The following is a 25,773-nucleotide window of genomic DNA, read 5'->3' as shown; positions in this document are numbered from 1 at the left end:
CAATCATAGGGAGGTGGGTGTAGTTTTTAACTTTGTTTAACAATACAAAACCAAATGTAACAGTAATACAAACCATTTAAACACAAGACAATGTCGGCAGCAATGGAAATCCCAGAAAGTGACATTCATTTCCAGAAAAGTAAGGTAATGGGTCCTTCTCATTTCTCGGTAACATATTAATTAATAGAATAAAAAAGGATACTCATGACTAACCAAGGAATGCCAAAAGCTCATGAATTCCAGCTAACGTTTCTAATTGTAAATAAAACGAAAAATGTTATATTTCGCAATATTTAATACATTGAGCACGTCACTCCTTAATTAAATTATGGGAGCAAGTTTGAATGGGGCGATTATCTCTCTTATTAATGGTAGAACTAAAAAAAAGTTACTGTTTAAATTTATTGAGAAAGATGCCCGGGAAGCTAGAGAGGCGTGGATTGCTGTCTGATTTCTGGCGTTTTTTGAAGTGATGTGCTGGAGATTTGAGGAACTTTCGCAGATGTGTGAGGATGAAAACGATGGAGAGACAGAGGTTACTGAAGGGGAATGCAGAGGAAGGTGGCAGGGTAAGTCCCACAGTGAGACAGGCAGAGAGAGGCGCAGAGAATCTGTTTCACCTTGATAGATATTGTAAGTTTCTCTTCTTGTCAGATCCTTGGGCGAAGGGAATGTTTGAAATCAAGTCAAGATCTTTGCTTGAATCAAAGGTGTAGGTGGCTGTGTGTAACTCTGTGGTTGGGGAAGTGGGGGGCAGAGCGAACGGGTGATCAGGAAGAGATGAACAGACATTACATATCTATGTTACGTATATGCATTTTGTAATAACATATGTATGTTGCGCATTTTGTATATGCATTTGTTGTGTATTACCATAAGTATCCGTGTTTAGCTTTTATGCTTGCTTTATAGTCTATATATAGATTGTTTCAAAAGCAACAATGTGTGTTGGGTAAATGACATCCCACCCAACGGGATTTCTGACAGAACTGTATTGCCAGTGTGCAGTGAGGCTGGACTCTGACTTTGACAATTACCAGATACTACCCCAATCAGCAAATGGAGAATGTCCCATGTCTTGGTCCATTCAATTATCAGACCCACTCTGTGCCTCAAATGTATATAGTGTCTTGCATAAGTAAGAAATGATTAGAGACAACATGGTTTTGTGCAAGAGAAATTGTGTCTCACAAACTTGACATGAGTGTTTTGAGGAAGTAACCAGGAAGATTGATGAGAGCAGCCCTGTAGACATTGTTTACTTGGACTTTAGTAAAGCCCTTAACAAAGTTCCACATGGTAGACTAATTAGTAAAGTTAGATCACACGAGATTCAGGGTGATTCAAAAATGGCTTACCGGCAGGAATCAAAGAGTGATGTTTTTCGGACTGGAGGCCCATGACCAGTAGTGTTTTGCAATGATTGGTGCTGGGTCCACTTTAGTTTGTTATTTATATAAATGATTTAGATCAGAATGTAGATGGTGTGGTTAGTACGTTTGCAGGTGACACAAAGATTGGTGGTATTATGGACAGTGAGGGAGGTTACTTAGGGTTACACAGAGATCTTGATCGATTGCATCAATGGGTTGAACAGTGGCAGATGGAATTTAATTTTAATAAATATGAGGCATTGCATTTTGATAAAACAAACAAGGGCAGGACTTATTGAGTTAAAAGTAGGGACTTGGGTAATGTTATAAACAGAGAGACCTAGCCTTCAGGTACATAATTCTATGAAATTTGCTTCACATGGAGTTAGGATATTTAAAAAGGCATTTAGCACACTTGCCTTCTTTTCTTAGACCCTTGAGTGTAGGAGTTGGGATGTTACGATGAGGTTACATAGGACATTGATGAGGCCTCTGCTGGAGCACTGTGTCTAGTTCTGGTTGCTGTGTTATAGGAAGGATATTGTTAAGCTGGAGCGGGTTTGGAAAAGATTTACCAGGATGTTACCAAGAGGGTTTGAGTTATAAGGAAAGCCTGGATAGGCTGGGACCTTTTTTGTCTGGAGCGCAGGAGATTGAGGGGTGACCATATAGAGGTTTATAAAATCATAAGGGACATAGATGGGATGAATGGCAGGTGTATTTTTCCTAGGGTGGTGGTTTGCAAGACTAGGGGGATATTTTTAAGGTGAAAGGACAAAGATTTAAAAATGACACGAGAGGCAATTTTATTTGACACAATAGTTTGTGTGTGGAGTGAACATCCCAAGGAAATGTTGGATGCACGTACTGCCACAAGGTTTAAAAGACATTTAGATATGCACATGAATAGGAAATATTTGGAGGGATATGGGCCAAGCGCATGCAGGTGGGACTAGTTTAGTTTGGGATTATGTTCGGAATGGACTAGTTGGACCGAAGGGGTCTGTTTCTGTGCTGTATGACTGTAACTCTAAATGCCTTTAGCCTTTGCAAATTTGTTTTTCTTGATATGCAAAGACTATACAGAGCTTTAGTACCTATGTACGTAAAGTTTTTTTATTGAATAAAGTACTTTTGCAATTGATTAAGGAAAGGAGCTAACTGGAAAAGGTAAAACAGGTGGCAAGTGTATAGCAGTGAGAGGACATTCTGCAGAGTGGTGAAGACAATGGGGTGATATCTTATTTTAAGCAATGTTTAAGTATTGGGTGTGCAGAATGTCACCAGAAGCTTTTCATTTTTAACATTAGTTAGTGGGAGGTGAGAATCCTTAGAAAAGTCAGAATTTATTGTCCATCCCTAATTACCCTTGAGACAGTGTTCAACAACTAACAAGGTCAGAACAGTTTGGTCTTCTTTTATAATAAGTGGTTTGAAACGTAGAAGCCTAGTCCACTGAGACCAGAGCAGAATAAGCTTTGTCTGTCCTCGTTTCTGAAGATTGCGCTTCCGTTGGATTAGTCTCCAGCTTCTGCAGGTTGGCTGACCAGGAAACGTGCCACTCTTACTGCTTGCCATTGGGTGAAAATCAGCCTCTTTCACCATGTTATGAACACTCCATCAGTAAGGACACTCCTATTGCATCAGCAGATCTCCAAGGTTAAAACAGATACAACTGACTTTTATGTAATAATGGTCTCCTCGGGTCACTTCTCTGGAGCTCTTAAGATGTGTCTTTTCTCGCAGCACTCCCATCCCCATCACCATAATGTGAACCCAATCTGGAGGCCTCAGTTCTTTGCCCAAAGATGGGTCTGACCCCTAGCACCACCAGCTCCACCACAGACAGGGTGAGGAGCTTAGTCTAGCATCCACCCTCGCAAGGACAGGGAGTAAACCTCGTGCTTTTGGCACCAATCTGATCCGCACTAGCCGACTTAGCTAACCGTTCCTCACTGAGATAGAGTTTCTGTGGCAATGTCCACTGTTTTTTTACATTTGTGTTGTAGCTCAGCACCCCTTGGACCATCACACCCTCGACTCCACTGAACATATTCTCCAGTGACCTTCACAAATTCTCAGCTGAGTAGTCAACACTGTCCCTGCTTTTTGTATCATCTTCCAATCGCCCTACACAAAGATAATCCTTCCCTCCTTTCCACACAATACACCTTTCACATTCAGAACTCTCTTTACAGGATGGCGGCCCTGGACTTTATTCGTCACTGCATACCCACCTGTACCACTAGGAAAAGGATCTTGTTCCAGGGGTTGTAAGTCCCAGGAATATTCTGTTGTGAGAAATTGAGCTTCTGAGGCATTGTGCTCCATGAAGACCCTGTGCTAAATGTGTCGAAGCCTTGGAGCTGGATCTCCAGTGTCCATGCACTCTTCCCCATAAAACAATATACAGCCGAAGAGTGGGAATTTGTTGCTGTTGGTGATCTTGCTGGATGTATTGTGGTCAGTATCCCCATTTGTCACACGGGAGACTGGAGTTCAATTCTCCAATGGAGAGAAGTTGATGTATTATTGATATCAGGAGATAAAGGGATAGTATACATAGAGCTAGATGATCAGCCATGATTTGTTTGAATGGCAGAGGATGCCTGATAAGATGGATGGCCTTATGCAAGTCCCTATATTCCTGGTCAAACGGTGAGCCACATAACCTCCTTCCATGTTGCAGGGAAATGCAGGCCAAAGTGATCAAGACAGGTAAACAGACCTTTTGCAAGGCATGTTCTTGTCGAGCAGTGAAGGCACATTCTCAGAAGACATGCTGTCAGCACCAAACAGCCTCTCACTCAGAACACCTCAGTTCCACTGAAGAAGGAACTTAACAGGTTGAGTCTTGCGAAAGGAAATTGTTGCAAAGACTGTCGGAGCCAGAAAGCATATTTAAGACAGGAGGTAATTACATACGCAGATATGGCATACTTAACCATCAGCTCCCTCGGGTTTCTCCAATTGCCTACACATCCACCTGGGTAAAACCACATTGAGTGGGGTAGTGTAAGAGAACCCTGAGCTTATGTTAATTTTAAGGGACTTAATATCCCTTATGCACATGAACCTGCTTCTATGTCCCTCTCTATCCTTGGTAGTTAAGATGCTGCCCACTAATTCTGTCTTCCCAGTGTTTAATTTTAATGTGAACATCATCATAGAATTAAAATAAAAAGCAGAACTCAGAGTGAAATTTCATTATTAATGTCTTGGTAAAGTTGTTGGGTGGCTGATGTACTTTCGAATTAATCAGGCAAGTTGGTGGAACATTATTTTTTAACTTTTCCTGAGCATGGCTTTAAATCAGGAAAATTAAATTTCTCTGGTTGTTTCAGTCCTTATGGTACTACTGTTTAATGAATTGGGTTTTGGACTTTGTGAAGTCAGATGGAACGTTATCCTTTCTGTTCTGTGGAATTTGTTGATATCCTTGCAGAACAACTAAAAAAGAAATAATTTATAAATGCATAGTTGATAAAACACTGACAGCTGATGAGTCCCATCTAGTCCAATTTAGACAAGCTCCAAATCACAAAACTGCTTCATTAGTTTCATAGAGTCATAGAGATGTACAGCACGGAAACAGGCCCTTTGGTCCAACCGTCCATGCCAATCAGATATCCCAATCCAATCTAGTCCCATCCGCCAGCACCTGACCCATACCCCTCCAAACTCTTCCTGTTCACATACCCATCCAGATGCCTTTTAAATGTTGCAATTGTACTAGTCTCCACCATTTCCTCTGGCAGTTCATTCCATACATGCACCACCCTCTGCATGAAAATGTTGCCCCTTAGATCCCTTTTATATCTTTCCCCTCTCACCCTAAACCTATGACCTCTAGTTCTGGACTCCTCCACTCCAGGGAAAAGACTATTTATCCTATCCATGCCCCTCAGAATTTTACAAGCCTCTATAAGGTCACCCCTCAGCCTCCAACGCTCCAGGAAAAACAGCCTCAGTCTATTCAACCTCACCCTATGACTCAAATCCTCCAAACCCTGCAACATCCTTGTTAATCTTTTCTGAACCCTTTCAAGTTTCACAACATTCTTCTGATAGGAAGGAGACCAGAATTGCATGCAATATTCCAAAAGTGGCCTGTACAAATGTCCTGTATAGCTGCAACATGACCTCCCAACTCTTGTACTCAATACTCTGACCAATAAAGGAAAGCATACCAAACGCCTTCTTCACTATCCTATCTACCTGCAACTCTACTTTCAAGGAGCTATGAACCTGCACTCCAAGGTCTCTTTGTTCAGCAACACTCCCTAGGAACTTACCATTAAGTGTATAGGTCCTACTAAGATTTGCTTTCCCAAAATGCAGCATCTTGCATTTATCTGAATTAAATTCCACCGGCCACTTCTCAGCCCATTGGCCCATCTGATCAAGATCCCATTGTAATCTGAGGTAACCCTCTTCGCTGTCCACGACAGTTGCAATTTTGGCGTCATATGCAAACTTATTAACTATATCTCTTATGCTCACATTCAAATCCAAATCATTTATATAAATGACAAAAAGTAGTGGACCCAGTGCCAATCCTTGTGGCACTCTACTGGTCACAGGCCTCCAGTCTGAAAAACAACCCTCCACCACCACCCTCTGTCTTCTACGTTTGAGCCAGTTCTGTATCCAAATGGCTAGTTGTACCTGTATTCCATGAGATTTAACCTTGCTAACCAGTCTCCCATGGGGAACCTGGATTGACCTAATCTAGTCAACTTAGATATTGTACACAAGTACATTGTGCAAAGTTAAAAATATATTTATGATGTTGAGGTGCCAGTGTTGGACTGAGGTGGGCAAAGTTAGGTCATAGTCCTGGTGACGAAGGAGCAGGGCTCCGAAAGCTTGTGATTTTAAATAAACCTGTTGGACTATAACCTGGTGTCATGTGACTTCTGAAAATGTATTTGCTTTTCCCTTTTCTCAATTCTTGATCTCAGAGGTCATGTGGCATTTCTCTCCTACAGATTTACAATAGAGTCTGTTGTATTTTTATATGACCTCCCTTCTAATAATTTACAGTGGTTTATGTCTATATCTTGCTCAGAAAAGGATCATTCTAATAATTATCAAAAAGAAAATAAGCCAGAAGCCACAGGAGTTTATGCAGGAGAAATAAGTAACATATCAAGTGAATATCATGTGTTCTTCCCTGGGGATGAAAATCATGTTATGCTTCATTCACAACAAGTTCTGATTGATGTCATGTGGCTGTTATTTGCAGTATTTTCATCACAAGGAGATGGGTTTCAGTTTTTTCACATTGGCAAAACCACTTAGCATGAGATAACATCAATACATGACTGCTAGACCTAAGCGCCTCTTATGAATAGCAGATTGTCTGTCTGGTGTTTGATTAGGAGCAGGGAATTAAGATTTAGATGATGTACAGAAGAGATGATCAAATACTCTATCAAATAGTGGAACTTGCTGGTCTTGTGTCAGTCCCTGATATGTAGCAGAATTTTAATTTTAAATTGTTATTGGTGATTTTTGTCACTCCTGCGAAAGGTCTTTTGTTTATTTGGAGTAAGCAAGATGGTGGTGGAGTAGAACGGTGCAGTCAGAGTTCATCTGCTCTGTCAATTCATTTTTTTTCCTTTTTTTCTCTCTCGTGTTTTTTTTCTCTTTCCTGTCCTTTTCCCCAGCCCTCAGCAGAGCTGAGGCAGGCAGCGACCCAGAGCAGAACAGAGACGGCAACAGCAAGCCCAGAGTGAAGCTGACTACTGGTTGGGAGCCGGTGGAGCCCAGTCAGACCATAGAGTCATAGACATGTACGGCATGGAAACATACCCTTCAGTCCAACCTGTCCATGCTGACCAGATATCCCAACCTAATCTAGTCCCACCTGCCAGCACCCGGCCCATATCCCTCCAAACCCTTCCTATTCATATACCCATCCAAATGCCTTTTAAATGTTGCAATTGTACCAGCCTCCACCACTTCCTGTGGCAGCTCATTCCATACATGTTCTACCCGCTGCATGAAACAGTTGCCCCTTAGGTCCCTTTTATATCTTTCCCCTCTCACCCTAAACCTATGCCCTCTAGTTCTGGACTCCCCGATCCCAGGGAAAAGACTTTGTCTATTTATCCTATCCATGCCCCTCATCATTTTGTAAACCTCTATAAGGTCACCCCTCAGCCTCCGACCCTCCAGGGAAAACACCCCCAGCCTGTTCAGACTCTCCCCATAGCTCAAATCCTCCAACCCTGGCAAAATGCTTGTAAGTCTTTTCTGAACCCTTTCAAGTTTCACAACATCTTTCCGATAGGAAGGAGACCAGAATTGCACACAATATTCCAACAGTGGCCTAACCAATGTCCTGTACAGCCGCAACATGACCTCCCAACTCCTGTACTCAATACTCTGACCAATAAAAGAAAGCATACCAAACGCCTTCTTCACTATCCTATCGATCTGCGACTCCACTTTCAAGGAGCTATGAACTTGCATTCCAAGGTCTCTTTGTTCAGCAGCATGCTCTAGGACCTTACCATTAAGTGTATAAGTCCTGCTAAGATTTGCTTTCCCAAAATGCTGCATCTCGCATTTATCTGAATTAAACTCCATCTGCCACTTCTCGGCCCATTGGCCCATCTGGTCCAGATCCTGTTGTAATCTAAGGTAACTTTCTTCGCTGTCCACAACACCTCCAATTTTGGTGTCATCTGCAAACTTACAAACTGTACCTCTTATGCTCGCATCCAAATCATTTATATAAATGACAAAAAGTAGAGGACCCAGCCCCGATCCTTGTGTCACTCCACTGGTCACAGGCTTCCAGTCTGAAAAACAACCCTCCACCACCACTCTCTGTCTTCTACCTTTGAGCCAATTCTGTATCCAAATGGCTAGTTCTCCCTGTATTCCTTGCTAACCAGTTTCCCATGGGGAACCTTGTCAAATGCCTTACTGAAGTCCATATAGATCACATCTACCGCTCTGCCCTCATCAATCCTCTTTGTTATTTCTTCAAAAAACTTGGTCAAGTTTGTGAGACATGATTTCCCCCGCACAAAACCATGTTGACTATCCCTAATCAGTCCTTGCCTTTCCAAATACATGTACATCCTGTCCCTCAGGATTCCCTCCAACAACTTGCCCACCACCGATGTCGGGCTCACTGGTCTATAGTTCCCTGACTTGTCCTTACTACCCGTCTGAAAGAGTCGCACCACGTTAGCCAACCTCCAGTCTTCCGGCACCTCACCTGTGACTATTCATGATACAAATATCTCAGCAAAAGGCCGAGCAATCACTTCCCTAGCTTCCCACAGAGTTCCAAGGTACATCTTGGAACTCTGTGGCGGCACGGTGGCACAGTGGTTAGCACTGCTGCCTCACAGCGCCAGAGACCTGGGTTCAATTCCCGCCTCAGGCGACTGACTGTGTGGAGTTTGCACGTTCTCTCCGTGTCTGCGTGGGTTTCCTCCGGGTGCTCCGGTTTCCTCCCACAGTCCAAAGATGTGCGGGTTAGGTGAATTGGCCATGCTAAATTGCCCGTAGTGTTAGGTAAGGAGTAAATGTAGGGGTATGGGTGGGTTACGCTTCGGCGGGTCGGTGTGGACTTGTTGGGCCGAAGGGCCTGTTTCCACACTGTAGTGTAATCTAATCTAATCTGATCAGGTCCTGGGGATTTATCCACTTCTATGCGTTTCAAGACATCCAGCACTTCCTCCTCTGTAATATGGACATTTTACAAGGTGTCACCATCTATTTAGCTACTTGCTATATCTTCCATATCCATTTCCACAGTAAATACTGATGCAAAATAGTATCTCCCCCATTTTCTGCAGCTCAATACAAAGGCCGCCTTGCTGATCTTTGAGGGGCCCTATTCTTTCCATAGTTACTCTTTTGTCCTTAGTATATTTGTAAAAACTCTTTGTAATCTCCTTAATTCTATTTGCCAAAGCTATTTCATGTCCCCTTTTTGCCCTCCTGATTTCCCTCTTAAGTATATTCCTACTGCCTTTGTATTCTTCTAAGGATTCACTCGATTTATCCTGTCTACATCTTACATATGCTTCCTTCTTTTTCTTAACCAAACCTTCAATTTCTTTAGTCATCCAGCATTCCCTATACCTACCAGCCTTTCCTTTCACCCTAACAGGAATGTACTTTCTCTGGATTCTCGTTATCTCATTTCTGAAGGCTTCCCATTTTCTAGCCGTCTCTTTACCTGCGAACATCTGCCCCCAATCAGCTTTTGAAAGTTCTTGCCTAATACCATCAAAATTGGCCTTTCTCCAATTTAGAACTTCAACTTTTAGATCTGGTCTATCCTTTTCCATCACTATTTTAAATCTAATAAAATTATGGTCGCTGGCCCCAAAGTGCTCCCCCACAGACACCTCAGTCACCTGCCCTGCCTTATTTCCCAAGAGTAGGTCAAGTTTTGTACCTTCTCTAGTACGTACATCCACATACTGAATCAGAAAATTGTCTTGTACACACTTAAAGTTAAAATCCCCAACTATAACCACCCTATTATTCTTACAGATAGCTGAGATCTCCTTACAAGTTTGTTTCTCAATTTCCCTCTGACTATTAGGGGTCCATAATACAGTCCCAATAAGGTGATCATCCCTTTCTTATTTCTCAGTTCCACCCAAATAACTTCCCTGGATGTATTTCCAGGAATATCCTCCCTCAGCACAGCTGTAATGCTATCCCTTATCAAAAATGCCATTCCCCCTCTTCTCTTGCCTCCCTTTCTATCCTTTCTGTAGCATTTGTATCCTGGAATGTTAAGCTGCCAGTCCTGTCCATTCCTGAGCCATGTTTCTGTAATTGCTATGATATTCCAGTCCCGTGTCCCTAACCATGCCCTGAATTCATCTGCCTTCCCTGTTTGGCCCCTTGCATTGAAATAAATGCAGTTTAATTTATTAGTCCTACCTTGTCCCTGCCTGCCCTGACTATTTGACTTGCTTCTGTTCTCAACTGTACCAGTCTCAGATTGATCTCTTTCCTCACTATCTCCCTGGGTCCCACCCCCACCTTACTAGTTTAAGTCCTCCCGAACAGCTCCAGCAAATTTCCCTGCCAGTATATTAGTCCCCTTCCAATTTAGGTGCAAACCGTCCTTCCTGTACAGGTCACTTCTACCCCAAAAGAGATTCCAATGATCCAAAAATGTGAATCCTTCTCCCATACACCAGCTCCTCAGCCATGCATTCATCTGCTCTAACCTCCTATTCCTGCCCTCACTAGATCATAGCACCAGGAGTAATCCAGATATTACTACCCTTGAGGACCTCCTTTTTAAATTCCTGCCTAACTCTCTGTAATCTCCCTTCAGAATCTCAACCTTTTTCCTTCCTATGTCGTTGGTTCCAATGTAGACAATGATCTCTTGCTGGCCCCTCTCCTCTGTGAGAACATTCTGCACCCTCTCTGAGTCATCCTTGATCCTGGCACCAGGAAAGCAACACACCATTCTGATTTTTCTCTGCTGGCCACAGAAACGTCTGTCTGTACCTTGGACTAGAGAATCCCCTAACACAATTGATCTCTTGGAAGCCGACATACCCCTCGTTGCATTAGAGCCAGTCTCATTACCAGAAACTTGGCTGTTCGTGCTACATTCCCCTGAGATTCCATCACCTACATTTTCCAAAACAGCATACCTGTTTGAAATGGGTATATCCACAGAAGACTCCTGCGCTAGGTACCTACCTCTCTTACCTGTCCTGGAGTTAGCCCATCTTTGTGACTGTATCTGAGACTTTCCCCCCTTCCTATAACTGCCATCCATCACATACTTTTGCTGTTGCAAATTCCTCATTGCTTCTGTGTCTCCAACCGATCCATTCGATCTGATAAGATTCGCAACCAGCAGCATTTATGGCAGATATAATCCGCAGTAACCCTTAAACTCTCTTTAAACTCCCACATCTGACAAGAAGCGCATATCACTCTACTAAGGGCCATTTTTGCTCCTTCACAATCTACAGACCCAGAAAATAACACTGTCTTATTCCTCTACGATTCGGAGATGCCGGTGTTGGACTGGGGTGTACAAAGTTAAAAATCACATAACACCAGGTTATAGTCCAACAGGTTTAATTGGAAGCACACTAGCTTTCGGAGCGACGCTCTTTCATCAGGTGATTGTGGAGGGCTTGATCGTAACACAGAATTTATAGCAAAAAATTTGCAGTGTGATGTAACTGAAATTATACATTGAAGAATTGATTGTCTGTTAAGCCTTTCATCTGTTAGAATACAGTGATAGTTTCACTTCTTTCATGTGTAAATCACAAAACCCTTTTTTTAAAGTTGCATTCTCGGGTTAGCTGTTAACAATGGTGATAGCTAGACAATATGTTGAAGGTGTTAGCCCCCTGTGTTCTCTGTCTATGACCTGATGTTTAGACAATCTAAACATCAGGTCATAGACAGAGAACACAGGGGGCTAACATCTTCAACACATTGTCTAGCTATCACCATTGTTAACAGCTAACCCGAGAATGCAACTTCAAAAAAAGGGTTTTGTGATTTACACATGAAAGAAGTGAAACTATCACTGTATTCTAACAGATGAAAGGCTTAACAGACAATCAATTCTTCAATGTATAATTTCAGTTACATCACACTGCAAATTTTTGCTATAAATTCTGTGTTACGATCGAGCCCTCCACAATCACCTGATGAAGGAGCGTCGCTCCGAAAGCTAGTGTGCTTCCAATTAAACCTGTTGGACTATAACCTGGTGTTGTGTGATTTTTAACTTTATTCCTCTACAAAACACTGCCATGTGGAAGTCATTATAAAAAGACTATCATGTCTATCTTTTTAGTTGTATTTCTTATTTTCCTAACTCATACTATGTCTATCTGTGATGTCGCGTAACGTTTTTTCTTTATTTTCTTTTTTTTTGTACCTAAGATGGCGCCATGTGTTGCTGACATTGTGCACTTTTCACTGTACTCCTGATCATCTGTCACTTGAGTATACGTGATAATAAACCCAATTCTAATGTATACCTATACTGCCTACACCTACAATCAGAGAATCAATTGGTGAAGTAGCAGCCCTCCTTTGGATCTCAACCTTCCAATTAAAGACAGTGGGACTGTTATTGTATTTTTTTCATAAAACTCCAAATACACTTCTCCCAACCTATTAAAGCGCAGACTCTAAAACCCTTGGTGAGGTGTAAGTTGCTGAAGTGCTTTATTTTGTGAACACATCCCACTCAATCTCACTTCTCAATCATTTGGGGAAAAATACTAACCTCCGGTCTCATCTCTCCTCTGGGATAGGTGCTTTTGCATTACCTTTTTAAGTTCTGAATTCTATTAAACTGAGAGATTGCGAACAGGAGTAGGTGTATTCAACCTTGTTCTGCTGTTCATTTAGATCATGCCTCTTTTCTATCTTTAAGCCTTACCTCTCATCTTAGTTTTGAAAATTTCAATTGATCTCAGCAGCGCTAGATTCTTACCCCACTTTGTTTCCCTCCCCACACAGCGAATGGCACAGTTGTAATATTAAGGCTATGCTCCTTGGTTCAAAATTCTCCGCCAGCGGAAACCATGTCTGTCCTTGTACGCCATCAGTTCTTTTAATTAGGTTGAAACCATCAAATACGTCACTCCTTGATCTTCTATACTGTAGGGAGTACAAGTCTCACCTATATGACCTACCCTCATGATTTAACCCCTTCAGTCCTTGTATGTGTGATTCTGAGGAGCAGTGGGTTAAGTCCCTGCTTATGAGCCTGGCACTCTAGGTTCAAGTCAGCACGGTGGATCAGTGGTTAGCACTGCTTCCCTCATAGTGCCAGGACCCGGGTTCAATTCCAGCCTTGGATGACTGTCTGTGTGGAGCTTGCACGTTCTCTTTGTGTCTGCGTGGGTTTCCTCCAGGTGCTCCAGTTTCATCCCACAGTCCAATGATGTGCAGGTTAGGTGAATTGGCCATGTTTACTTGCCCCAGGGATGTCCAAGCTAGGTGGGTAGCCATGGAAAGTTCAGGGATAGGGCGGGATGGGTGGGATTCTCTTCAGAATCAATGTGGACTCAGTGGGCTGAATGGCTTGCTTCCACAGTGTAGGGATTCTAAGATTCAAAGTCCCATGCCAGGACTTGATGAACAAGGAAGATGCATTCTTCATCACAGTGTAAATCTGCAAATCATCCCCAACATGTGGGCAGAGCAGAAGAGCTTCCTGGTCAATATGCAAATTGAAAAACAATTTGTGTCCTCTGCCATCATTATCTGTAACTCTGCTTGACTGCGGGCTTGTCAAGGTACAAGTTGCTGCAGTAACCTGAACTCCTGGTAACTGTCCTGCATTGTTTTTAAGCTTTAAGCTTTCACTTCTATGCTCAAGACTATTTACCACAGTCCTTTGATTTGACACAGAAACCTAATCACAGAACAGCCCAATGCAGAAAGAAGTTATAAAGCTCATTGTGTTTCTTTGAATGAGTTATCCAATTTGTCCTATTCCACTGCTCTTTCCCGGTAACACAGCAAATATTTCTCTTTTAAATATTTATCCAATTTGAAAGTTATGCAGCTGCCTCCTCCACCCATTCAACCAATGCATTTCGGGTCAAAACTCGCCATGTCACTCACTCTTCCTCCCTGTTTTCAGTGTTTGTCATCTCAATTATTTTGAGTCCAGCATCCTCCAGTTAGTGACCATTCTGGCAAATAATCTATCTAAGTAAATATTCATTTTCAAGTCATCCTTTCACTAAAGTAAATATACCAGGTGTTAAAGCTGGGAGTCCTCATTATGCCATTTCTATCATCCACCACATTTGGAGGAATCCCAAACTAAGATCGGTCTTGTGTAAAATGGTGCTTTTGTTTTATGCCGACTTAATATTAAAGTTTGACTGCCACAGAATGGTCTTGATCATGAACGTTTAGAGAGTTATGTGCCAGTGGTTTTCCTTTGTCAAATTACTTTTTCTGTTATTCTAAAGTAAGCTTCTGTGCGAGTGTGTTCTATCCTTGCAAATAAAGACCATCTACCTCTGGAGTCTTTGTAAACTGCACTGTGGTAATACTATGTGAAACCCAATGTTATCACACTGGTCTCTGATAACATAGATGTTAGGTAATGCAATTGGCAGGAGAAAGTGAGGACTGCAGATGCTGGAGATCAGAGCTGAAAATGTGTTGCTGGAAAAGCGCAGCAGGTCAGGCAGCATCCAAGGAGCAGGAGAATCGACGTTTCGGGCATGAGCCCTTCTTCAGGAATTGGCAGCCCACCACTGTTATTTTTTAAATAAATTAACAATCTGTGAAGCTAAAGAAATACATTTGAATTTTACATTTCCAGTGGCATTATTTTATTGCGATAAAATGTTTTGGAGAGAGTCACACCAGTCACAAGGTTGTGTATCAGTGGTGTATAAAAAGGATAAAGCAGGATTTGTGGCTGCATTCTGCTGAGAGCTCTGATACTGATTGTGGGAGAGTTTCACCACTGGTTAACTTTGATTCTGAACCAGCATGAGGTTCTCAAGGATGGGGCATTCAGATCGTGCTGCAATCAGGTTTGTATACTCCAGCATTGCACCTCCTTAGATCACTGTCCACTCCTCCTTGGGTAGTGTGCATTCTGGAGGAGGCTTCTTCAGTCAGGAGGATTTGGGAGGGTAGCTGGTCAGCCACAAGTATGTCCTGTGGTCCAGTACTGGTGTGCAACCTGCTGCTGCCTACAGGCCTGCAGGGAATGGGCAACAGGATTGGTAGGCCAAGGTAGCTGCAGTAAAGCAGAAGGTGCCAGAGAAACTCAGCAAGTCCAGCAGCCAGCATGGAGAGAGAAACAGTTAATGGTTGGAGGCCAAGATGATTCTCCTTCCATACTCCAAGGGGTTTGGAAATGGTGATTTTTATACTGCTGACAGGAATAAAAGTAAATGGGCCAGACTGTGAGGGAGCCACAAATGTTCTTAATAGTGTTTAAGGAGTGGTCGAGATGTATGTGAATGAAGGTGCCAACATGGCCTCCTTTCTCTTCAACCAAGGATTTCACCTTCCCCTTCCCCCCCACCACCACTGCCACCACCCATGGCTGAGAGGACCCTCAACCCAGGCTGACCCGTCTCTTGTACTTCTGCCGTCACTCTTCCCCTTCCTCCCTGAGCAATGATAAGGTTTCCCTCTTCCTCCCCATCTACACCACGAGTCTCCACATTCAAAGCATCATCCTCAGCCATTCGCAGCACCTCCAGTAGGATACTGCTATCAAATGCATTTTCCCCTCCCCTCCACTGTCAGCATTCTACAGGGACTGTTCCTTCTGGGACACCCTGGTCCACACTTCCATCACACCTAACACTTCCACACTCCTCCATGGCACCTTCCTATGCAGTCGCAGAAGGTGTAACTCACCCTTTGCTTTGTCCAAGGCCCCACACTCTTCTGCAAGTGAAGCAACATTTTATTTATACTGTTTTCAATCTAGTCTACTGCATTCACTGCTCACTATTTGGTGTCCTTTACACTGGGTAACCCACTTTATAGAACACCTCTGCACTGTCTGTAGGAATGACTCTGGCCTTCCAGTTGCTCAGCATTTCAATAAACACTCTCGCTCTCATGCCTTTTCTGTCTTGAGCCTACTGCCGTGTTCCAACAAAGCACAACACAAGCTTCAAGGTCAGCACCTCACTTTATGCTTAGGCATTTTACAGCCTCTAGCATTCAATATTGAATTCCAGAACTTCAGAGTACGACTTCTGTGCCCCAATTTTCTCACACCAAACCCCAAACCCCACCCGCCACCCCATAGTTGTGTTGTTGACTTGGCTCTCGAGACAGCATACTCATTTTTCTCCTTTTCATACCTACATTTATTCTCATTTCACATCTCTCTCTCTCTCTTTTCTCACTCTTTTGCTCTTCCTTCAGAGTGGCACGGTGGCTCAGTGGTTAGCACTGCTGCCTCATAGCACCAGGGAGCTGGGTTCAATTCCAGCCTCAGGTGACTGTGCCAACTCCACACAGATATTCTCCCTGTGTCTGTGGGGGTTTCCTCTGGGTGTTCCAGTTTCCTCCCACAGTCCAAAGATGTGCAGGTAACATGGATTGGCCATGCTAAAATGTCCACAGTGTCCATGGAAGTGTAAATTAGGTGGATTGGCCATGGCAATATAGGGTTACAGGGATAAGTTAGTTGGCTGATCTAGGGTGGGATGCTCTTCAGAGAGTTGGTGTGGACTTATCCAGTTAAATGATGCCTGTTTCCACACTATAGGGATTCTATTCTATGGACTTGTCTCTGTCTATCTCTCCTTCAAGGCCATTAGTAACCACTTGGTCTTTTGCTCTGGGCAACCTCACAATCTGTTCCACCAATCTTCCTCTCCCATTGTCAACCACACAAAATATACATAATTTTCCAGGCCCCTTTACTTCTAAAGGAAAACCTTACTAGACTCAACACTAACTCTTCTCTCACCAAGAGACTTTAGGACCTGCAGGGTTCCTCCAATATGTTGTTTTTATATCAGGATTTACAGTATTTTACTTTTCTTTCAGGTAGGCAGATGCACTGTCTGGAGGGTGAAGATCACTTACCTGAATGGCAGTGCCTAGGAATACTGCATGTGACAAGGGGGACAGTCATATCCCTTTGTAGCATGTGTCTGGACGACTGCCTCCAATTATGTTGATGACTGCTGGATGACATTTAAGTAACTGGCCTTGATTTGTTTTTTTTTTACCCCCTTCACTGGGTCATTGCAGCAATCCTATGGAGAGCTTGGTAGAATTTTGCAACCCATCACTGTATAAAGAGATGTCATATTCAGGTGTATCTACCATCACAGCTACTGCTGACAATGGCAGTAAATAGGCTTGACTGATAGAAAAGAATTGCCAAGCTTAAAGAGCAACTAAGATTGTATTGAAGGATATAGCAGGTTTAAGGGGTTACATCATCTGTTTCCCTTGATTTATGTTCTGATGTAAACTTGTTCAATGGATCTGTCTAAACATCAATGAGAATTGGATTATACTAATCTGCTGATTATTTTTCCCCCTCAATGCTTCATGCACTAGTAATTAATCAAATACCACTCGCATTTTAATCTCTTCAGAAGTTATATGAAGCCTTTCTGGTTGGGTCATGAGCTAGGATCCTTGGAAGTGTTAACAATCTGGAACACTAACGTCAAAGTTGGTAGGGATTTGGACAGCAATAGTTCATTTTGAAATTCTCCTTCAAATTTTGAAAATATTTGTCTGGCCCCATTCTGGACATAATACCATAAACTGAACCAGCCATACAAATGCTGTGACTACAAGAACAGGTCAGAATCGAGGAATCTGCAGCAAATAATTCATCTCCCGACTCGCCAAAGCCTGTCTGTCCATCATCTGCAAGTCACAAGTAAGGAGTGTGATGGAGTAGTCCCCACTTGCCTGGATGACTGCAGCCCCAACAACACTCAAGTAGCTCCACACCATCCAGGTCAAAGCAGCCCACTTCATATGCAACCCTTTCATCATCTTCAACATGTATTGCCATCATCATTGCGTAGTGACAAGATTGTGTACCATTCCATAAGATGTACTACAGTAACTCACCAAGGCTGCTCTGACATCACTTTCCAAACCCACAACCGCCACCACCTAAACAGAAAAGGGCAACAGATGCACAGGAAGCTGTGAATTCCCTCCAAGCTACTCACCATCCTGAACTTAGAACTATGTCACTGTTCTTTCAGAGTCACAGGTTCAAAATCCTGGAACTCCCTCTAGCAAATGGATTGCAGTGATTCAAGAAGTCAACTCAGCATTCGAGATGGCCAATGAATACTGGCCTGGCCAACAACACCCACAATCCCCTAAACAAAATCTTTGAATGGTGCCGCATTGTAAAAATAATTGTCGGCCTTTACTTTTTGTCTTGCAGCTTCCATCTATCACTCTTCTCCTGGCAGTGTTTTCCGCAGGGATCGGAGGAACCTTTCAGTACGGATACAATGTTTCCATTATCAATGCTCCTACCATGGTGAGTCCTGGCTTTAATCTATTTTTGTCTTGTCTGTCTAAGGATGTGAAATCTGACCTGATTGTGGAGCTGTTGCTATTCAGTCTGCCCTTGGCTCTTGATCAGCATATTTGGAGGTGGGCATAAGTTGGCTGCAATGTTCTGAACAATCCCCTCAATTTGACTGCAGTCTGCAGCTCACTCCTGGGTATCTGTTATTCTACACATAATTGTCCCGAATCCCCTTGATAAAATCCCAATCTGTAATTGACTTCCATTTTTAAGGGACTCTGCACATTAGCAACTCCAATCCTTTGATTAGATTCCAGTCTGGGGCCTGGCCAGTAGAGGGTTTAACACAAGTGGGATATTGCAACCCATGGACACTAATCTGAATTCCAATTTGAAATGCAAAATGGAGCAGTGAGTTAGTGATTCATCAATGGCTTGGTGTTGTTGAAGGATCATTCACTCTCTGATTTCTCTCTCTTTGTTCCATCAGCTTTGAGAGCTACAGTTATGCCAAAGCCTATTGTGTAGAAGTAAATGCATCATAGATCCACAAAGTGCAGTTGGTTCACTGACTTCTCATTGGCTCGATTTGAGTGAAAAGGGTTCAAATTCCACTTTGAAAATGGAGAACAAAGCTGACAGTACAGTGCAGTGCTGAGGGAGTGCTGCTGTATTGGAGGTATTGTTTTACACATGAGGAGTTAAGCCAATGCCTGTCAGCCCTGATCATTGAACAAAAGAAGATCCAGGTTGTCTTCCCCATTTCCCCAGTTACCTTTCCTTCCTTCTCCCATGGCAGCAGCTGGCTTTGGGTGAGATGCTGGAACATATATGTTAATATCACAGTTAGATCAGAGAGGTGTCCATGGGTGCCCTCATTGGGTCTGAGCGATGACCCCTCTTCGTCGGCTGCATAGGCACCATTTCCCACCTTTTGCTCCCCTACATCGATGACTGTATTGGCGCTGCCTCTTGCTCCCATGAGGAGCTCAAACAGTTCATCCACTTCACCCACACCTTCCGCCCCAAACTCAAATTCACCTGGACCATCTCTGACACTTTACTCCCCTTCCTTGACCTCTCTGTCTCCATCTCTGATTGCCGACTCAGCACCAACATCTAATTCAAACCCACCAGCTACCTCGATTACACCTCCTACCAGACCTACCCCTCTCAAAATGCGATCCCATATTCCCTATTCCTCTGCCTCCGCTGTATCTGTTCCCAGGAAGAGCAATTCCACTCCAGGATGTCCCAGATGTCCTCCTACTTCAAGGACGGTAATTTCCCATTCCCCATGATCAACAATGCCCTCAACTGCATCTCCTCAATTTCCCACGCCTCTGCCCTCAACCAATCCCCCTCTAAATTAAAACAAGGATAGAGTCCTCTAGTCATGTTGCACCCCACTAATCTCCAACACATCACCCTCCACCACTTCTGCCATCTGCAGGATGACCCCCACAGCCAAAATGATATTTTTTCCCCATCCTGCTTTTCACAGGGACTGTTCCCTCTGTGACTCCCTCGTGAAGTCCACACTCCCCACCAACCCCTCCATCATACCTGGAACCTTGCCCTGCGGCCACACGAGATGCAAAACCTGTCCCCACACTTCCCCACTTACCTCCCCCTCACCTCCATACAAGGCCCCAAAGAAATGTTCCAAGTCTGGCAGAGATTCACGTGCATTACCTCTAACCTGATTTGTTGCATCCGTTGCTCCTGATGTGCTCGCCTCTACGCTGGAGAGACAGGCGCAAACTTACAGAATCGATTCAGGGAACATTCATGGTCCGTACGCTCTAATCAACCCCACCTCCCGTTTGCCAGTCATTTCAATACCCCCTCCCACTCCCTTGACAACATATCCATCCTGGGCCTCCTCCACTGTCAAAACAAGGCCACACCCAAACTGGAGGAAGAACACCTCATCTTCCATCTTGGGAGCTTACAACCATAAAACCTTAACATAGAATTCACCAGCTTCCAAATCTCCACACTGCCTCCTCCCACCTCATTGCAGGCCCACCCTGCCCTCTTAACTTGACCCAACCTCTCCGTCTACCTTCCCACCTATCTGCTCCATCTTTCCCACTGACCAATCATAGCCACCTCCTACCGACATCCTCTATCACCATCCCACTCACCTTTCCCCCAGCCTCACCCCCCTTTTTTATTTCTCAGCCCCCTTCCCCTCCCTGAGTCCTGATGAAAGGTTCCAACCTGAAACGTCGACTCCCTTCCCCCCCCCCCCCTCCTCTGAGGCTGCTTAACCTGCTGTGCTTTCTCCAGCTCCCTTTTTTTGTCCACTTCCACCACAGTTGGAAGACACAGGTTGGGTGTACTGGGCTTTCCAGTCGATTGTTGTTCATGCAGGATTGTTCTTAAGAATAGCAAGATTGAAAGCCAAGAGTTGTTAACAGAATGGGCCTTTTGAGTTGTTATTAATACAGTGTTATTCAAGCACAAGAGATTACTGATATTAAAAATATAAAGTTCCCTTAATGAGTGATCCTCGGAAATGTTATGAAGCATTAATGTTGGGCCATTTTATAAGCATCTTCTCTACATTATAGTTATTGGTCTCTGAAAACCTTATTCTCAGTGGGTGTATTCTGTCACAATCCCAGCATATCCAAAAATTCATCAATGAGACATGGAACATCCGATATAGTGACGACCTGGATAGAGGTTTGCTGCGATTTCTGTGGTCTGCAATTGTTTCCATGTTCACACTAGGTGGATCTCTGGGGGCATGGCTTGGAGGACACCTGGCAGTCAGATATGGTCGGTAAGTCTCTCCAAGTTTACTCTTAACAATGTAGCCTACACTGACCTAACCTTGCCTAACCAGTCTACCATGAGAAACTTTATTGACCACCTTACTGAAATCCATGTAGATCATGTCCACTGTCCTGCCCTCATCAGTCCTCTTCTTACTTCTTCAAAAAGTACAGGTTCATAGTTTCTTGGAAGTGGAGTCACATGTGGTTCGGATAGTGAAGAAGGCGTTTGGTATGCTTTTCTTTATTGGTCAGTGCATTGAGTACAAGAGTTGGGAGATCATGTTGTGGCTGTACAAGTCATTGATTAGGCTACTTTTGGAATATTGTGAGCAATTCTGGCCTCACCTCCCACAGGAAGAATGTTGTGAAAATTCGAAAGGGTTCAGAAAAGATTTACAAGAATGTTGCCAGGGTTGGAGGGTTTGATCTATAGGGAGAGGCTGAATAGGCTGGGACAGTTTTCCCTGGAGCGTTGGAGGCTGAGGGGTGACTTTATAGAGGTTTATAAAATCATGAGGGGGGTTGATAAGATAAATAGACAAACTCTTTTCCCTGGGGTCGGGTAGTCCAGAACTAGAGGGAATAGGTTTAGTTTGAGAGGGGAAAGATATAAAAAGGACCTAAGGGGCAACCTTTCCATGCAGAGAGTGGTGTGTGTATGGAATGAGCTGCCAGAGGAAGTGGTGGAGGCTGGTACAATTCCAACATTTAAAAGGCATCTAGATGGGTATATGATAGGAAGGGGATAGAGGAAAATGGGCCAAGTGCTGGCAAAGGAGACTAGATTAGGTTAGGATTTCTGGTGGGCATGGACAAGTTGGACTGAAGCGTCTGTTTCTGTGCTATACATCTTTATGACTTTATGATATACAACTACTGATTGGACCCAAATTATGTCTGGATTTGGTGAAATCAGTGATAAATTCTATTATACTTCAAAACTATGATTCGACAGACCACATCAAGTGCAACCTGTCCATGGTGGTTTTATTTCTTGCTCTTATTAATAATCCAATATCTCTTCTGAGATCCTTCAACCCTCTGATTTTATTGTCTTCAAACATAAAATATAGTTATATCAAGGAGAAGACCTGCCGTCACCTCCTCAGAGCAACTAATGCTGGTCTACTTGACTCACGTCCAGTGAAAAATAATTTTTATCAGAAAAAAAGCAGTAAAAAGAGAACGTAGCCCTGAGCAAAGACCATAAGGAATAGGAACAAGAGTTGACCATTCAACCTCTTGAGCTTGCATCACCACCTGATAGGATTATGGCTGGTCCACATCCCTTACATCCATTTTCCTGCCTTTTCTCCATAACCCTTGACTGCCCGAATCCCCAAGAATCTATTTATCCCAGCCTTCAATATTCACAAGGATTGTCCTCCTCAGCTCTCTGAAACAAGGAGTTCCAAAGATACTCAACCTTCTGAGAGAAGAAATTCCTTCCCTCCTCTGTCTTAAATTGGCACTCATTTATTCTGATACAAAGCCCTCTGGTCCTAGACTCTCCCATGAGGGGAAACACCCTCTCAGCATTTGCCCTCTCAAGCCCCTTAAGAATCCGATATGTTTCAATGAGATCATCTCTCATTATTCTAATCTCTAGTGAGTCCCAAGTCTTTGCTCATAAGATGGTCCCACCATACAGGGGTACATCCTAGTGAATCACATCCTGGAGCCTGTGAGGTGGAGCAAGTGGGAGAGTAGCAAACTAACAGTTCTACAGCAGCCTGTCCCTTTGTACTGTTTGTATTTAATATATGTATTTAATTGATGTTTAGTAACCTGTATTCTACTCACTGTAGCTCATTTCTATATTTCAGGAAAGGGACACTTTTACTCACTAACATCCCTGTTTTGATTGGATCCATTTTGATGGCAACAAGTAAACCGGCTGGAATGTTTGAACTTTTATTCATCGGCAGGTTTCTTGTGGGACTACATTCTGGTACGGAGATGCTGTGGCAACCTTAATGTATATTAATGATCTAGCTCCTGTCACACAGGTCCATCTCCAAGTTTGTGAATGTGAAACTTGGAAGTGTTGTAAACTGTGAGGGGGACACCTGTAAAACCACAAAAGGACAAAGACAAGTTGGAGTGGAGAGAGAACTAGCAGAGAAGAGTGAGGTGATGCTTTGATAAAAGAACACAGGAATACAGTCTAAAATGAAAGGTGTTATCCTAAAAGGCTCTGCAGAAGCAGAGAGACCTGGAAGTATATGTTTGTAAGGTGGCAGGACAGGGAGAGTGAGCAGTTGGTACATTATACGACATCTTAGACTTGATCAATAAAGAGCATAGAATATAGGAGAAAGCAGTTATTCTGAACTTGTTCAATCTCAGCCTGGGCACCACATATAGGAACGATGTGAATGCATTAGAGAAAATGCCAAAGGCATTTATGACAATGACTGTGATGAGAAGCTTCCAGTTATGAGGACAGATTGGAGAAGCTGGGATTATTGTCCTTGGAGAGGAGAAGGCTAAGAGGAGATTTGGTAGAGGTTTTCAAAATCATGATGGGAATGAACAGAGTGGATAGGGAGAAAACAGTCCTTTTCATAAAACAATCAAGAGGGCACTGGTATAAGGGAATTTGCAAATGTGATATGAGAAAAATTTGACACTCAGTGAGTAGTTAATGTATGGAATGGACTGCCTGGAATTGGGATGGAGGCAGAATTGAGATATTCAAGAGAGCTTCAGATGATTAATTAAATAAAAGCAATATTTCAGACTATGGGGAAAAGGCAGGTGAATGCCACTAAATCATAGTGCTTCGTCAGAGAGCTAGTGCAGGCAAGAGGGATTGAACAGCTTTCTGCACTGTAACAATTCTGTAATTTTCCTACAGGTATTGAAAAATCCTGCTGCCTATGGCAGTTAGGGAGCCCTTTGCAGCTTTAGACTGTTAGTTGTGTTAGAAATCTTGTTGCAAAGTACAAAACTATCTGCTTTTAGCTAATTCACATGTTTCACATGCTTGAGGTTTACTACTTGGTTAATGCTTCCAATTGACTAAAGTTATTATTGATTAAAGCAGGTGGTCTTTTAGTATATAAGTTACCACTTGCTCCTCAAGAAATCCTTACTTTGATTGCAGTAGAGTCATACAGCGCAAACAGACCCCTCGGTCCAACTCATCAATGGTAACTAGACATCCTAAACTGAACTTAATCCCATTTGTGAAAATTTGTCCCATATCCTTCTAAAACCTTCCTATTCATGTACCCATCCAGATGCCTTTTAAATGTTGCAATTGTACCTGTCTCCACCAGTTCCTTTGGCAGCTCATTCCCGCTGTGCGAGAAAACTGCCCCTCAGATCCCCTTTAAATCTTTTCTGTCTCACCTTAAACATATGCCCTCTAGTTTGAACTCCCCTACCCTGGTCAAAAGACCTTGACTATTCACCTTATTCACGCCCCTCATTATTTTATAAACCTCAATAAGGTCACCTCTGAGCCTCTGAAGCTTCAGGAAAAAAAGTCCCAGCCTATTCAGTCTCTCCCTAAAGTCAAGCTCTCCAGTCCTGACAACACCCTTCTAAATATTTTCTGTACCCTTTCTAATTTAACAACATCCTTCCAATAGCAGGGCAACCAGCATTGTATGCAGTATTCTAAAGGTGGCTTTACCAATGTCTTGTACAGATGCAACATGATACCCCAACTCAATGTTCTGACCGATGAAGGCAAACACACCAAGCACCGCCTTCACCAACCTATCTACGTGAGATACCAGTTTCAAGGAGTTATGAGCCTGCATTCTTAGGAGCCTCTTCAACAACACTTCCCAAGGCCCTACCATTAACCGTGTAGGTCCTGCTCTGATTTGCCTTACCCAAATGGAACACCTCACATTTATCTAAATTAAAGTTCATCTGCCATTTGGTCCATCTGAACAAGATCTCGTGGTACTCTTAGATAACCTTTTTCGCAGTCCACTATTACCATCAATTTTGGTGTCATCCTCAAACTTACTAACCATACCTCCTATATTCACATCCAAGTTATTAATATAAATGATGAACAACAGTAGACCCAGCACCAATCCTTGTAGCACTTGCTGGTCACAGACCTCCAGTATAATAAACTACCACCCTCTATCTTCTATCCTCAAGTCAATTTTGTATACAACTGGCTAACTCTTCCTGGATCCCAGGTGACCTAACCTTACTAACCAGTCTACTATGCAGGCCCTTTTCAATGTCTTGCTACAGTCCACAACATGTCCCACTCTGCCTTCATCTATCTTCATGGTAATCTCTTCAAAAAACTCAATCAATTTTGTGAGACACAATCTCCCACACAGAAAGCCATGCTGACTATCCCTAATCAGTCCTTGTCTTTCTAAATGCACGTAAATCCTATCTCTCAGAATTCCCTCCAACAACTTATCCACCACTGACATCAGACTCATTGATCTGTAGTTCTCCGGCTTTTCCTTGCAGCCTTTCTTAAATAATGGCACCACATTAGCCACCCTCCAGTCTTTTTGTACCTCACACATGGCTGTGAATAATGCAAAGTCCTGGGATGCAATCCTGCGATTGGAGAGTTTGAGCTATAGGGAGAGATATGGACCAAATGCTGGCA

At 43.2% G+C, this 25,773-nt stretch overlaps 1 protein-coding gene across 3 annotated transcripts in view; it reads left to right on the top strand.

The window, feature by feature from the left end:
- The first annotated feature begins 24 nt into the window (after positions 1–24).
- Positions 25–25,773, top strand: part of slc2a11b (solute carrier family 2 member 11b) — a 50,355-nt gene continuing 24,606 nt past the window's right edge. For 2 of the 3 annotated variants that reach the window (XM_088000152.1, XM_088000151.1), the window contains exons 1-4: positions 463–569; positions 18,292–18,390; positions 21,015–21,175; positions 22,997–23,121. In XM_088000152.1, coding sequence (XP_087856278.1) covers positions 513–569; positions 18,292–18,390; positions 21,015–21,175; positions 22,997–23,121 — 442 coding nt within the window. In that variant the 5' untranslated portion in view covers positions 463–512. Of the gene's footprint in view, positions 145–462; positions 570–18,291; positions 18,391–21,014; positions 21,176–22,996; positions 23,122–25,773 lie in introns of those variants that run through there. The other variant, XM_043715976.2, reaches the window with a different exon arrangement.

Source organism: Chiloscyllium plagiosum, unplaced genomic scaffold (assembly GCF_037043375.1).
Source record: "Chiloscyllium plagiosum isolate Xiang-an unplaced genomic scaffold, Cpla_swu_hap1 HiC_scaffold_24, whole genome shotgun sequence".
Lineage (NCBI taxonomy): Eukaryota > Metazoa > Chordata > Chondrichthyes > Orectolobiformes > Hemiscylliidae > Chiloscyllium > Chiloscyllium plagiosum.
Note: the sequence above shows the minus strand (reverse complement) of the source record. Positions and strands in the feature narration are given on the sequence as shown.